The sequence below is a fragment of the Filicampus tigris genome, chromosome 11 (genome assembly GCF_054856515.1).
Source record: "Filicampus tigris isolate MCC_2025a chromosome 11, RoL_Ftig_1.0, whole genome shotgun sequence".
In the NCBI taxonomy this organism is placed as follows: Eukaryota; Metazoa; Chordata; class Actinopteri; order Syngnathiformes; family Syngnathidae; genus Filicampus; species Filicampus tigris.
This window is the reverse complement of record NC_141227.1, coordinates 11,557,374-11,571,950: the sequence shown is the minus strand read 5'-3', so window position 1 is coordinate 11,571,950 and position 14,577 is coordinate 11,557,374. Positions and strand designations below refer to the sequence as shown.

Here is a 14,577-nt window from a genome sequence, read left to right as displayed (position 1 = left end):
AGTATTTCAGATTAATTACATGACTTGGAGGGACACGCTGGGCAAACGTTTCACTTTTACTGCTGCGCTGTGAGATTTTTTTATTTCAAAATATGTGCCTCGGCTCAATAAAAGGTTGGGAAACACTACACTTGAGCATAGGGCTGATCTTGACAGACTAAATCTCAGGGGCCGACCTGTCAAAGCCTAAACTGCGTGCCAGTAGTCTCCAGTCACACCCTCGGGCGCTCGGCGCGTCCAAACTGGCGCAGATCTTCTGGCGGATGGAGCAAGGCAGGCGGAAGGCATACGGTCCTACTTGAGAAGAGGGCAGACAGGAGCCTGCTGAGGGGAGCGGCGAGTGAGGCGGTAGAGTCTGCATTGGGAAGACCAAAAAGCGGAAAAGGCTTGAGAACAATCTCGCAGGGGAAGATCTCCCGGAGAGCACCTCGCGGTGAGCAAATGATGGCCGACGTTACCTCCTGGATGTCGGTGTGCAGCTGAAAGATTTGTCCCTCCCCTTCCACTTGTCGCACGCAGATTTTACAAGAGAGCAGTGACACGGCCAGGCTGCTTCTCTCCAGGCTGAAGGTGCAATGCAGAGGTCTCTGACTGCCACTCCAAATGTGATAGAATGGGATCTCCTGGTAGGAAGAATAATAAAAGTGAGCCTTAATAAGAGACGTCTTTGCTATGATTAGGCTTTTGTACAACAATCACTGTCACAATGTGCCTTGACGCTATTAACAGCATTGCGTTCGCACGGGAGACTGAAGGGAGCTCACCTGGTACTTGGCCAGTAGCTTGCTTCTCCAGTGAGTGTGAGGGATGTCGTGGATGGACAGACGCAGGTTGTGGTAGCTGTCTTTAAACAGCAACGGCTTGGGATCCTCCAGTAAGACCCCGCCGAGGCTCCGCTCCAGATCCAGCACCTCCTGGATGGGGACAAGAATTAGGGGCTTACTTCCAACATTGATTTGGCGTGGATTTGAAAATTGAATACACCCGCACATCTGATGAGAGGTATTCTTTCAAAAATATGTTTATTGTTGTGCTTGCAATTAACAGTGATCTAGAAATCTTGTACTGACAGTTTTTGCCCATCTTTGTAGCAATGGTCCATCCATCTATTCATCAACCCATGCGAAGGCAATTACAGCTGCCTGATGGCACCACCGATTTTTGGCGGTGTAGACGGACAGGACTATCGGGGTGGAAGGTGATCTCCACGTGCCCACTTCACAGCGGTAATCTGTGATCACCCTGGCCAACTTTACATCATCCACAAATGGAGTTCTCCGTGCAGTTCCGTATAAACGTACTTTGCGCGCATCAATCTCCTGCATGGACTCGAGCCATGGAGACAGTACGCCTCTCCTACGCCGAATCTAAAGGGAATGAAAGGAGTCGCTTCCATTGGCCGGGAAGCAAGTCGGCGATATGCACGCCCACAACGGCGCAAACACTTCTTTCTAACTGCGTGCTTCTGTGAAAATAACAAAAGAAAGAAAACTGTGCTGGGCACGAAAATAGAGCCCATAGTGTCCATTCGAGCAGAGGCCCCTACTTGACGATATACATGAACTGATACTTGATACCATAAAGGAAGATAAAAACCAACACAATTAAAAACGAAGGAAGGAAAGGAAAATAATGGCAAATCGAAAATCGACAGGTATTACAGAAAAGATGCCCCTTCTCCCACCTTGAGCGCATGAGGGGTGTCATGGATGCAGTAAATGCGAAGGCTGTAGTCCAGGGAGAGGCAGGGTGCCCGGGGTGCGAACAAAGCCAACTGAAGGCGCTTGCAGGCCGGTTGCGGGGGGCACGACTGACCCACCAGGCCGTACGTGCCCAGCTGCTCCATGAGAACGTGACAACACTCCTCCTCCAACTGCAGGTAGCACGGAGAGGACAAACTTTCCTCTCCCACTGTCAGCACCTCCTGGGTGGGGTGGGGGTGGGGGTGGGGCACAAAGGAGTCAAGTGGCTCTCAATAGAGACAATTGTCTCATTCATATACAAAGCAGTCTCACCTCCCAAGCTCCCTGGTGGGTCTGCGTCTTCAGTGTGAGCGTCCAGTCAGGTGTTGGCGTGTCCAGCTGGGCACAGTGTGGCAGGGTGAGGACAACAGGGCGATTGAGCAGCAAAGCAGACGGACCGCAGCTCACTGCGGGGCTCAGCACAGTCTGACTGCCCTCAGACGGCAACCTGCGAACATCACACAACAGGTCGTATCAAGAGCTGCCAAAACATCACACTCAACTTCAAAGCGCGCAGGTGTGCTTTTGTTGAACTTGACACAGTCATAACATGAGTCATAACATTTCAGACCGAAGCGAGATTGAGGAGCGCTGTGAGACGTGGGCCGCGAAACGAAGACGAGATCGCGGACACTTACGTCGTTTTGTCCCATTTGCTGATAATGAGGTACATCTCATAGAACTTCCCCTGGGGGATGGTGCCAGGTGGGACCAGTAGACTCACACCTATAAGAGAAGGTGTTTTTTCTGTGAAATCTGGGACGGACTTGTTCACATAAAGACATTTTTCAACTATTTTATATGCGGGTACACTGACGGGACACAATATTAAACTCAACTGCAAAGTCTCATAATATACTGCTTAAAGGGAATGTAGGCCAACTAGTTGAAATACGGCATTGGTTGGTCACTTCTGTCCACTGAATATGACATCACAGATGCTCAGGACTCAGATAACGACCAATCACGGCTCAGCTTCAGAAAACAGGTCCGCCGTGATTGGTCGTTACCTAAGCAACTTCGATGTCATTTTCAGTCGACAGAAGTGACAAAATGGCTGACCCCAGAAATGGCTAAAAACGGGTGGATTAACTCTTATTCCACAAACACAATATTTATCAGAATGCCTTGTTTCAACAAGTGGGCCTGCATATACTTATTCTTGAAAAAAATGTTTGGGTTGACTTCTATTTTAAAGAGGTGTACAAAAAAAGCAATTTGACACTACTGTAAAAATAATATACAGAATTGTTAAGCAATATTTGCGGTGATGTAGTTTCTTTCATACAATTCTTGAATTGGATCTATATTGATTCATCACTTTGTGTACACTATTATTTTTAGGTATTTGGAAATGTTTTGATTTGGTTATTTTTTTAAATTTCGCAGTATAAGCCGAAAGCTACATTAGCAATTTGACGGAATTTTGTGGAAGTGACACGTGGTGAAAAAAGAGCCATTAAATGTTGTCGCAAAAAACTGTGGTTGATATTTTCTTTCACTGAAACGTCCCCCCTGCCCCAAAATGCAATTGGTTGAGTCCTATCGGTAGAGGTCTGCGCTCAACTGAGTGACACTATCGCCAGTACATGCATTACACACCATTTCACATTTTGAGGCCACGGCAGGATTACAATTTAAGACGGTGCAGTGTTTTTTTATTTTTTTTCATTACTATTCTTCCAGTGACCGAATTGATCGATAAGTGCCTTGATATTCCTGAACACTCACATTTTTATTTTGCTGGCGCGTGTATGCTGGCGATATTATATGTATTAGGCGTTATGAACATGACCTGTCAAAACTCCATCAGTAGCACCCCCTAGGAAGTTAGAAAAATGATCCCCTGACACTGATAAACATGAAATTTGCTGAACATGTCTCTCATCATAAGGTTACATGAAAAAGCCTCAAGGACCATTGGCCGAAATTGAACAGTAAGTCTGGCATTTTCCTTTGAAGCAGCCATTTTTGGCGCCTTCCAGCATTCGTCAAATTCCTACACGGGAATTCGCCCAAATGAGGTCCAGTGGGAACAAGATGGGCAACACTAAATTAACAGTTTTTTTTGGCAGTATACATGCAATTTTGCCTTTAAACCTGTTACCATGTGGTCCCAGGACTCTCTCCCAACTCCAGGACGCTGCTATGTGTTAAGTTGATTACATTTTGAACAATATTAATGCTTGCAGTGATGACCTGTGTTAGGGATGGTGAGGCGCCCCCCCTGGTGCCCCAGTGTGGCGCTGGTGCTCAGCCCAGGCTCTCTGGACAGCGTGTGGCTGTGGAACTGTCGCTCCCTCCCACCGGTGCCCACCGACTTTAGGCTGAGGATCTCGCCGTCTCCTGAGCACATGTCAGCGGGGATCTCCAGCGACGATAGCGTGGAGGAGTTATACACCTTGATTTTGAGACTGGGCAGGGGGTCCAACAGGGGGGAAGTGGTCATGGGGATTTTGTGGTGGCTTTCGTGAACACCCTGCTGGAGGGAGTAGAGCGGGCCGCGGAATGCTCCCGCTGTGGCCGTGAGGTCGGGAGGAGCGGACGGATGCAGAGGGTGGAGGTTATCTGTGGACACATAACACACACACACACAAGATTGCGAGAGGCTCTTTTCTTATCTGCAGAAATGAAGCGGCCCCAGCTGAGAGTGCAAAAAGTGATGCAAGTGAAATGGATTAATGTTGCTAATTAATATTTGATGGCCAGAACAAGAGAGGAGATACCATGACAAATGCTTTGAACTCTAAAAAATGTAACGTGGTGAAGAAGGGAGAACTGTCTATGTGAGAGGAGATAATGGTGTAATGGTATAAAAAGAACTCCTGATAAAAATAGAAAGCGGTGCTGAAAGTGGAATAAAATGTGAAGACATGCTTCTATGAGCAGAAGTAAAAATAAAACAGGAAATAAAACACCGTGTGTGTATGTTTGTGTGTGTCAACTTACCTTGTCTGGGAGGCTTGTAGTTGCCAGGGTGAAAGGCAGCGGTGAGGGCAGAAGAAGAGTCTGTGATGTCTCCGTGGAGGTGGCTGCATCTGCGGCGGTACGCCAGCACGCCTACGCACAGCACCAGGATCACGCACAGCAGCAGCGCCCCTACCAGACCAGCATAAACTGCTACACCCATCTCTGGCGCCAGTGCTGTGAAAAGAAAAGTTACAGAAAAACTTAGCACGAAAAGTTGCGTGTGTAAAGATAACTAGAGGGGAACGAGGTTAACAGGTGTTAGTCAACAGTGATGTAGATGACTTAAAGCGGAAATCAACACAAACATATTTTTTTCACGAACATGTTCCCAGCAGGCCCACTAGTTGAAACACGGCATTCTGATTAATTTTGCGTTTGTGGAATATAAATTAAGCAGTAAAATGCAGTTGTTTTTAGCCGTCCCTGGGGGCGGCCATTTTGTCTTCTGTCGACTGAAAATGACGTCAGAACTGCTCACAACGATTAATCACGGCTGACCTGTTTTCTGAATCTGAGCCGTGATTTGTCGTTATGAGCAGTTGTGATGTCATTTTCAGTCGACAGAAGACAAAATGGCCGCCCCCAGAAATGGCTAAAAACGATTGGATTAACACTTATTCCACAAAAGCAATATTTATCAGAATGCCCTGTTTCAACTAGTGGGCTTGCATAGAACATATTCTTGGAAAAAAAAAAAAGACTTTCACTTATCTGTGCTTTACTTCATTATTTATATTTCTTTCAACTTTCAGTGTTACGCCACAGATTTTCCTATACTTTTTACTATGATACATTTCCCTAAGCATCTTTGTTACTGCAGAATAAAATGCAAATACATTTTTGTTGATGTAAAGCCCGAACTATGGAGCACAAAGAATAGTCCTGTTTTCTCTCATGCGGTCGTTAGGAATACCGGCAAGGGGACATCATGGATTTGGGACGCAGGTAATCAGAAAAGTCTTTATACGGGTGCATTACTACTGTGTAAGACGTTTACCCAAATAATGTTCAACAAGGTGACTAACTTTTACCAATGTTATTTTCTGTGAAGATACTTCTACTTTTACTCAAGTATCGCTTTCAGGCACGTTATACTTGATTGTCCGAGAACACCTGAACCGTGGAACGCCTTTTGTGGTCGCTTGATTTGGTCCACACCAGAGTTTGATTCTGTGATGACACTTGACCAAAGGCACTTCATCAATGGGGGAAACGGAACAGTGTTAAAAGAGCCTAAATAAAGGTGCTAGTGTTAAATCCCGATTTAAATTGTCTTTTAATTACCAGAGAAAGAGAACTGCTCAGTAAATATGGGACGTCCTGATTAGAGTTTGATTCATTTGCTAAGAACCTGGATGAGCACTAAAAGTGAAACTATCAGTAATTGAGGTTGGGGCCAAGTATAGCTTTGGTTTAACTTTAGAAATGCGAAATGAGGACAGAGGATTTTCCTCCTCCATCTGCTTTGGAAAAACATTGAAGAGCTGATCACTTCACAGACTGGAGTTAGGGAGGAAGAGGCGGAGCAATCCCTGCGACCCGTACCACTTCTGTCCTACACACAAGAATGTGATTTCATGGATCTGCCAATACTCCTGCGCGGATGTTTCCACTATTCCATTGGATTTGTGTTTAAGAGGATCATGCAGTAAAGCAACAACGCCAAACAGTCGAAGACGTAAAAACAACATGGACGAAGATGTTGGCCTTATGTTCACCTGCTCCCCACTGGGCTCCATCTCCTTCCTCTCCTGCTGGCTGATTACTGGTTGGGATTAGCCGGCTCAACGCAGCCTCCTCAACCCTGACTGCTAAGAGCAGCAATTGGGAATAATTACTCTTTTTATTTGCTCCTTGGCTCCCCTTACAGTTGCGAATTGTAACTTATTTCAAAGCCTCACTGATGAAAATGAACTTGTTGACAGGCGTAAGGCAGGCGTAGTGCCGCCAGCAATGACCAGAATGTGAATTTCAACACCCAGAACTCTTTGTGTTGAAAGCAATTGTCACTGGCCCAGACCGCGGCACTGATGTCGCCACGCTTTAAATGATCTGAATACGCAAGGTGTAACATCTGCGTGGAGGTGCACTTCTGAAACGGCAAAGTCCCACTTTGACGATTTCTCTTTGGAAGGGACGGGTCAATACCTCTACGCTACGTGCTACCAGCAGCTAATCAACTAATTTGCAAGGAAGGGAGTGTGTTAAGTTGCTTCTGTACTAAACAGCAACTCATGAAAAAGATGCACTGTCATCTGTCAGTTTCAATTTGCTGGAAACTCCTCACAGGAAGTAATAGCCTTCAAACTGCATATTAGTGTTTGATGAATTTATCGTTCACTTTTGTAGCAAACATGGTTCAATTAAGTAACTATTTACTATTTAGAAACTAAAGTAGTCAGATGCCACAGAACTTGTCTGTTATAAAATCAAGTGTTCTTAAAAACATATCAAAGTTTGTACAAACACTGCACACAATTCTGAAAAAGTAATAACATGAAAGGTGTCCTGGCTAGTCCACCATAATCAGATGGTGATCAGGACAATGGCAGCGATATTATTATCCTTGCAATTGAGATGACTCTAAGCCTGTTATTATTTTTTGGGGGAGGGGGGTCAAACTCTCACATGATGTTCCTTTACTGCAATGGGAACCATCGCGGACAAACACAAGGAAAGAGGAGAGAAAAGAGTCAATTTGATTGAAAAATTATGGAGAGGCGATAGATAGGGTTGTTATTCGTTGAGAGGGCAGAGGAGGAAGCTAACGAAGAATACGACGGAGCAGAAGTTGAAGGAGATGCAGGAAATGAGCAGTGTGAAGGAAAAATAGGGGAGGAAAGCCACAGGCAGACTTGGTGGAAGAGGAGCGCCTCCATGCTCATGTGGCACGACGGAACCAAACCCGACAGCCGTCCACACTTATTACGACAAACGGAACAATAGGGAATTAGGTGCATTACGAAGGCTGCCCTGAGCCCATGTCACATTGCGTGAAACCAATTAGCGTCACTTTAACTTTAAACCAAATCACAGATTAGCTGAACAAACCAACTGGGCTGTCTTTCCACCTCACATTGCTGACTATGCGTTGATTTCATGATTGGGTTTTCGATTAATTCTCAATTGCAGCAAGCTGTGATGTGAAGGTGAGAAAGGAAGGTGAGACATTCACTTTTAGGAGAATGTGAGATAAAGATAACACTGTCCACAACACGGATGTTAGGACCATACGGATGCCAGACGACACATTGAGTATGAAAGCAAAAAAAAAAAAAAAAGGGACGTCATGGCGGTGGGCGAACTTACGATGACTTGCATGTTCAATAGAAACTTTTTTATCTGTTTGAACAGAAGAAAAAACAGAAGACAGAAAAAATATGAAATGAAAGGACTACACGTCGTTAGGCAAATCAAACAATAACAGAATACACAGCATAGCAAAGTGCCTCTTCCGACTGAAAAAAATAAATAAAAGACTAATAGAGCTACATTCAAAAAATAGTCAGTGCTTCAAATGTGAGTGAATAGCCCTATTCCAAGGCCAGTGCCATTGTTTTTCTGTTTATCGAGAATGGCAATCAAAAGTAGTTAAAAATGACTAACATTGATGGTGGCAGGAGATGGCTTTGTATGTGGTGCGTGAAGGAGAGGATTGAAATTGTGCTGTCAAGACTGCTAATAACTTTCTATTCACCTTGCAAAATGTGGTATCGCCTTCATTCCATTTTATACACGTCTAACTACTGGCAGGAGCACTTTCAATATTATATTACAACACTAATATACACACACATCAGAACACTCACGCACGTATACATAAATACATTCATACATACATATATATATATATATATATATATACATACATATATATATATATATATATATATATATATATATATATATATATATATACATATACCGAGCCATACTATATCGCATGGAATTGTCATCTCACTGAGTCGAACTGAACTGAATCGTTCCACTTTCAAATCGAACCGTCCTTGAATTGTTTTGCACCTAACACACCGAAAACCATTTTGTATTGTCTTTCGTGCAGAAGAGATGCACACCCCTACAACAAAAGTATAAGCCTAACACTTTTGTTTTTGCTCCCATTTTTTATGATATGAACTCAAAGGTCTAAAACCTTTTCCACAAACACAATATCACCATTTTTCTCAAATATTGTTCACAAACCAGTCCAAATCTGTGATAGAGAGCACTTCAATCCATCCCACCTCACAGGTGCGCCATATCAAGATGCTGATTAGAGACCATGATTAGTGCACAGGTGTGTCTTAGACTGCCCACAATACAAGGCCACTCTGAAAGGTGCAGTTTTGTTTTATTGGGGGCGGAGTCAAAACACAGCCTGATTGTCTGACTTGAAACCATGCAGGTTTACCCAATTAAGTGACCAAGAGTCCAAATCCTTGCTGGGTGGTTGCCTACCAACTCCCATTCATTCGACAGTGGAAGATGCCACTAAAAAGTGACATTTATGACAGCCGCATTTGTTTACCCTCAAAGGAAAGACAAATGAGACACGAGAGAGCCAAATAATAACATTTAAAACGATAAAAACAAGTCAATCAGTGATCTGCCATGTGCCAAGTGACACATTCACAGAGCGTCTACAGTGGAATGCTTCTCATCTTCCCTCTGTGTCACAATAACTTGAGTGCATCTTTTCCCGGCGACCTCCGGAGACTTTTGTCGCGTTCGATCACAGTGTATTTGTCTAATCTGCTGCTCCGCGCGTGACGCTTTGTGTCAGCAATCACGTGTATCCCAGAGTGAAAGCGAAGCTCCGTCTTTCCTCTTGAGATGCGTCCGATCCCCGAGTTGCATTTAAGGAGGTTTGTCCAAATGCTCGGGCGTGTTGCTTTTGTGTCTTTTTGTGTATGTCTCTTAAGTGTACGCGGGCGGCCTCTGTGGATGTGTGTCTTTGACTCTAATGCGCTGTCAGCTGAATCCCTCCCCGCTCATCACGGGGCGCACACTCGGTGTCAAGGCGAGTCTGACTCATTCTCACATGCTTTACACTGCGCTAATTTTTCGGCTCTGATGTGTCATGCTTATTCCTCTCGCCGTCTCTCACTCTCCATCTGCGCTTTTCAGATGTGGCTCGTCTGCTTTCTCACTTTGCCAACGAGCATGTTCCTTCTTGTAACATCTGTCTAGGATGTACTGTAGCTATTTTTCGTCTCATCGCTCTCTGCAGGATCCATGTTCTTCCGAGCTACTGCAAGAGCTTTCGCACCTTGAGGAATACATTTCTGTACAAAATCACTTGGACATGCACTGCGCCCTATAAAATGATCAGGCAAAGAAATCACTTTCTGAAAGACGTTCTATTATCATTTGAATGAACACCTGAGGCAACAACTATAATCGAAGGGGATTTGTCCTGATGGAGGCTTTAGAAAATCTATATTCTCTCAGATGCGAAGCAATTGAAACCTTGGCACAGATTCGGTGTGTATTCAGTGTGTATGTGGAAGATTTAAGGTTGGAAGATGAGTTCAACATTCACTCAATGCATTCGGGTTGCTTACTGCGTGCACAGAGACCCTCAGTACAGTTTTTGCTCTCCATCATGCTCCCGCTGCAGTGCTTGCCGCCATTCCTGGGTGGAGGGGCTTGGCATTCGCGGCTTCTCCAGTGGGTGCACTCTGTGCCGCAGGCAGACCACTTTGCCCATTCTGTCCAGCCTCCGTCCACTGGAATGACACAAGATATGGAAGAAAATTAATCAGAACAGCGCACCATCTTGCATTATAGTGGCAATGAATTAAGCATGACTTTAATACATTATATAATGAATATTATATGTAAGAGGTGAAAATGGATCATTTAGCAATTTGCAGAGGCCTTTTATGGTTTCATTTCTGAGTCATGGTGGTCAGGCAGGCAACGCAACAAGTGTCACAATGGTGTGTCACTTTGAATTAAAACAGTGGACCTGATCTGAATGACACAATGAGAGCGGTTACATGACATGAATGATGATGCAACGTTCTTGCTGATAATTGGATATGCATCCAAAGCAGACTTTTAATGTTGCATTTATTCCATGTTTTACCCAGGGGTTCCTATTGATCACCCTGAGACTCAAGGCGGGAGTAAGCAAATCATATTTAAAAGTAAATAAATTAATTGACATGGGCAAAAAAAAAAAAAAGCTAAAGTAAAACAAAAAACAAGAATCAAATGTTAGCAAACTATTAAATGGCCACAGATTTCAACATTTCTGTTTTAGTAAGTTTAGAAAAAGACTTTTGACTAACTAGCTAGTATTGACTGTATCATGAGGGAATCTCAACGGATTTAAGTCTGCTGCATTAATTTACCCATCAAACCATTTTGAAAAAATTGTCAATGATGTCAATTAACCCATCAAGAATCATTGAAGAGATCAATGTTTATGATTTAATATTATAAGATTTAATCAAAGTGGAATGCACACATACCTTAGAGAATTCAATATATCAACTAATAATAGTTATATAAGACCAGCTACTTGCGGATGTGAAATGCTGTGATTTACAAATAATCCGATTAGTTGACTAATCGTGACTACTATCAGTGACCAGCTGACTAGCAAAAACCCTCATTTGTGGCGGCCCAATTTGAGAAGCTGCGTGACTAAAGGGGACCAGAAACAAGACAGATGAGCTGACCATCCTAACCTGGACACAATGTGGTGCAAGTCACTCTCTGGAAAGTGGGGCCTTCACAGAAGGCTCCTCCATTGAGGGGCGCAGGGTTGGTGCAGCTACGTGTTCGGCGCTGCCAGCCCCGCCCACACTTTGTGTTACACTCCGACCATTCGGTCCACAAGGACCATCCGCCGCTCACTGACATAAAAAGACACACAACAAAGGGCGACCTGAGGATTCTTTCTTTTGACGACATGAAAACACTGTCAAACAATGTCAGGAAAAGAAAGACCAAATTATAGTGTGAACTAGGGCTGTTCGATTTTACCTCATAAGAAAATCCTGATTATTTTCTCTTGAACCCAATTTTACGATTACGATTTCTTTGTAAAATAAAAAATAATGAAAAATGAAGTATTTTGAATGTTTTTTATTTCTAATTAATTTTTCTTTCTTTGAACTCAAAATGCCAGTCAATTCAACTTGATACACACAGAACAATCCATTGGGATTAACAGCATTTTACTTACACAATAGATTTCAGATATGTTCTTAATTAAACCAATAATGGAAGAAGAAAGTGCAAATACCATCTGAAACGAAATCATCAACATGAGAGAAGGTAGACCGTCAAGTCTGTAAACCAAACAGTCTGTCGGCAAGTCATTTTGCCAACCAGCTAGTGACTAGCCTTTCACCTTTCTCCCTGGTCTTACTTAAACATACTGTAAATCAATGATTACTGCAAAACTGGCAATCAATAATACAATGCACTGTCAAGCTTAAGTACGGATGCATAGTCCGACTGGACCAGAGGTCCGTTGTAGAGGAGAAAAAAAAGGGACAACTTTCAGACGTTGAGTTACTTGCTCACGGGTTGTATTGTACATGCGGGGCACACACTACACGACAGATCTATTTTTGCCCGATTTATTAACTAAACGCTCACTTGCCTGAGCAAATAGTAGAATCGCCGGTAGCCATGGATGTTGTTGTTGTTTCGGACTGCGCGCTCGTGGGAGGAAGCGGAAATGCAGAGGAAACTACGGTGGCCCTTGATAGACCAAAAATAACAAAATCGAACGTGCCAATTTGAACGTTTTTAACAGAAAATTCGGTTAGGGTTCAAAATCACTTAATCGAGCAGCCCTAGTGTGAACCCAATGTTTAATTTTGATTTCAACCATAATATATGCGCACGTAAAAGTCACATCATAACATACACTTATATAATCCAGTACAAGAGCTGCATCCCAAAATGTACAGGACATGGAGAATAATGCTAAGTTTTGAAACATTTGAATATTTTGGTATTTTGTGCTATACAAAAACGTGTAGAGAGCGAAAACGAGGGAAACGTTGCATTACCGTAAACAATGAGCGTTGCTGTGCTGCTGCGTCTTTTGGCCACCACATTGCGAGCCAAGCAAGTATAGTTGGCCGTGTCTGACAGTCGGGCCTGTTTGATTATTAGATTGTGATCGATGGTGATCAGAAAGTTGGAGTCCTGCGAAGGGTCAATGACATCTTCGTTCTTCAGCCAGTCCACCTGAAAGGAGACAGAAGCTCATGATTCCAACTTCATAAATTTATGGGAAAACATGTTTTGTTGCAAACCCCCTGGCTTGTCTAAATGATTACAAACACCCAAAACTGCTGAACTTTTGAAGACTTCATCATTTATTCATAATTAGTCCTTGTGAAGCCTTCACTAGAAATAGAATTTTGGACCTTCATCCAAATCATTCATCAATAACCTCGGACAGACTGAAGAAGTTTTGTTGAAAACTGATGGAAAGAGACCCTTGGACACCATGGGTGAGAGTTCTGTCTAGGACATACAGTAGGTAAATGAATGAATGAACTAATAGCTAATATGGTTTATAGTAAAACAAAATGTAGGGGTGGCAAAACAAATGAAAACAAATGCCATCAAGTGACTGCCAGTAGTTCATGATACTGCATATACAGTGTTTAACAAATGTATTTAACCACCACCCAGTGTAAGGTTTATACCAACGATGTCCTAAATTTACAGACATGGTAAATAACAAGATACATATTTGTTTGGTTGTTTCTGTAATGTTTACACGCCGGTAAGTAGAAAGTCTTTAACCGAAATGATAATTGCTAAAAAATGGCAAAGCACATTATTATTTCTTGATTAAGATGTCACATGAAAGTCGTTTTCATCTTCCTAAAGAGAAAAAAAAATAGTTGTGAACATTATAATTGATTCATTTCTGGCCTCGCAGAAAAACCTAGTAAAACTGTTTCAATTTGGGTATTAAAAAAAAGGTTAATTCAGGATGAAAATTATTCATTTCTGCCTGCTCAAAATGGTAAACTACTGAGAGCTCACTGAACATGATGACTGTTAATTGAATGTTTTCCAGACAACTATGTGACCAATGTTTTGGCCACACAAAACCACATCTGTGGTAAGGGACAGAAGACTTTAAATCAAATGTACGTATCCCCTGGTAGGGCTGTGCAATTAATCAATTACAATTACGATTATTACACTCCACGATTTCAAAATTGTCATAATCGTAAAAAAACGATTATTAATATGCATTTATATCCATGCACTGTTTGTTTACACAAGAAAATCATACTTGAATTTATACATTTGCACCTTTTTTGATTTTATAATAACTAATTCCAATTGTGTTTGGTCCAAAGAGAACTTACATAATTATAGTGTTTCAAAGAAATGTATTTGTCATTACATTTAATACGCTTAAACATGTTCTTTGTACCAAAAAATAAATAAATGATCGTTTGAATGATTGATTTCAATTATCACCAAAACAATCGTTTTTTGGTTGTTTTTTTTTCCATAATCAAGCAGCACTGGCTTCCAATAATATATACGAAACAGGGATGATGTAAGGAATTTGTACCTCAGCGGATGGCATTCCTTCTGGTGGGCGACACTGCAACAGGACTTCCTGCTCAAGGCGCACTTCTCGCCCCAGTGGCTCCTGCTCAAAGTTTTTCCTCAAGTCTGGAGGGCAGAAACATAAATCTGCAGTTAGTGAACCTTGCTTTTTGACAGCTGAATGACATTCAACTTATCACTGACATGCATAGCATATACACAGTTCCATGCTGTCACTTTTTTCCTCTCCATTTTTGTACCTTCGCAACAAGACGATCAATCACACGACAACTCACATACGTCATGCTGGATG

At 42.7% G+C, this 14,577-nt stretch overlaps 1 protein-coding gene across 2 annotated transcripts in view; it reads right to left on the bottom strand.

Annotated features, from left to right (window-relative positions):
* The window catches only part of unc5b (unc-5 netrin receptor B), a 57,035-nt gene that overhangs the window by 4,017 nt on the left and 38,441 nt on the right, over positions 1-14,577 (bottom strand). The window contains exons 4-16 of one of the 2 annotated variants that reach the window (XM_086044805.1): positions 14,287-14,390; positions 12,749-12,929; positions 11,411-11,578; positions 10,277-10,441; positions 8,022-8,054; positions 4,692-4,886; positions 3,942-4,310; positions 2,381-2,468; positions 2,016-2,190; positions 1,685-1,924; positions 765-914; positions 459-623; positions 177-355 (exon numbers count right to left, since the gene is read on the bottom strand). In XM_086044805.1, coding sequence (XP_085900931.1) covers positions 177-355; positions 459-623; positions 765-914; positions 1,685-1,924; positions 2,016-2,190; positions 2,381-2,468; positions 3,942-4,310; positions 4,692-4,886; positions 8,022-8,054; positions 10,277-10,441; positions 11,411-11,578; positions 12,749-12,929; positions 14,287-14,390 — 2,212 coding nt within the window. The remainder of the gene's footprint in view (positions 1-176; positions 356-458; positions 624-764; positions 915-1,684; positions 1,925-2,015; positions 2,191-2,380; positions 2,469-3,941; positions 4,311-4,691; positions 4,887-8,021; positions 8,055-10,276; positions 10,442-11,410; positions 11,579-12,748; positions 12,930-14,286; positions 14,391-14,577) is intronic. The other variant, XM_086044806.1, reaches the window with a different exon arrangement.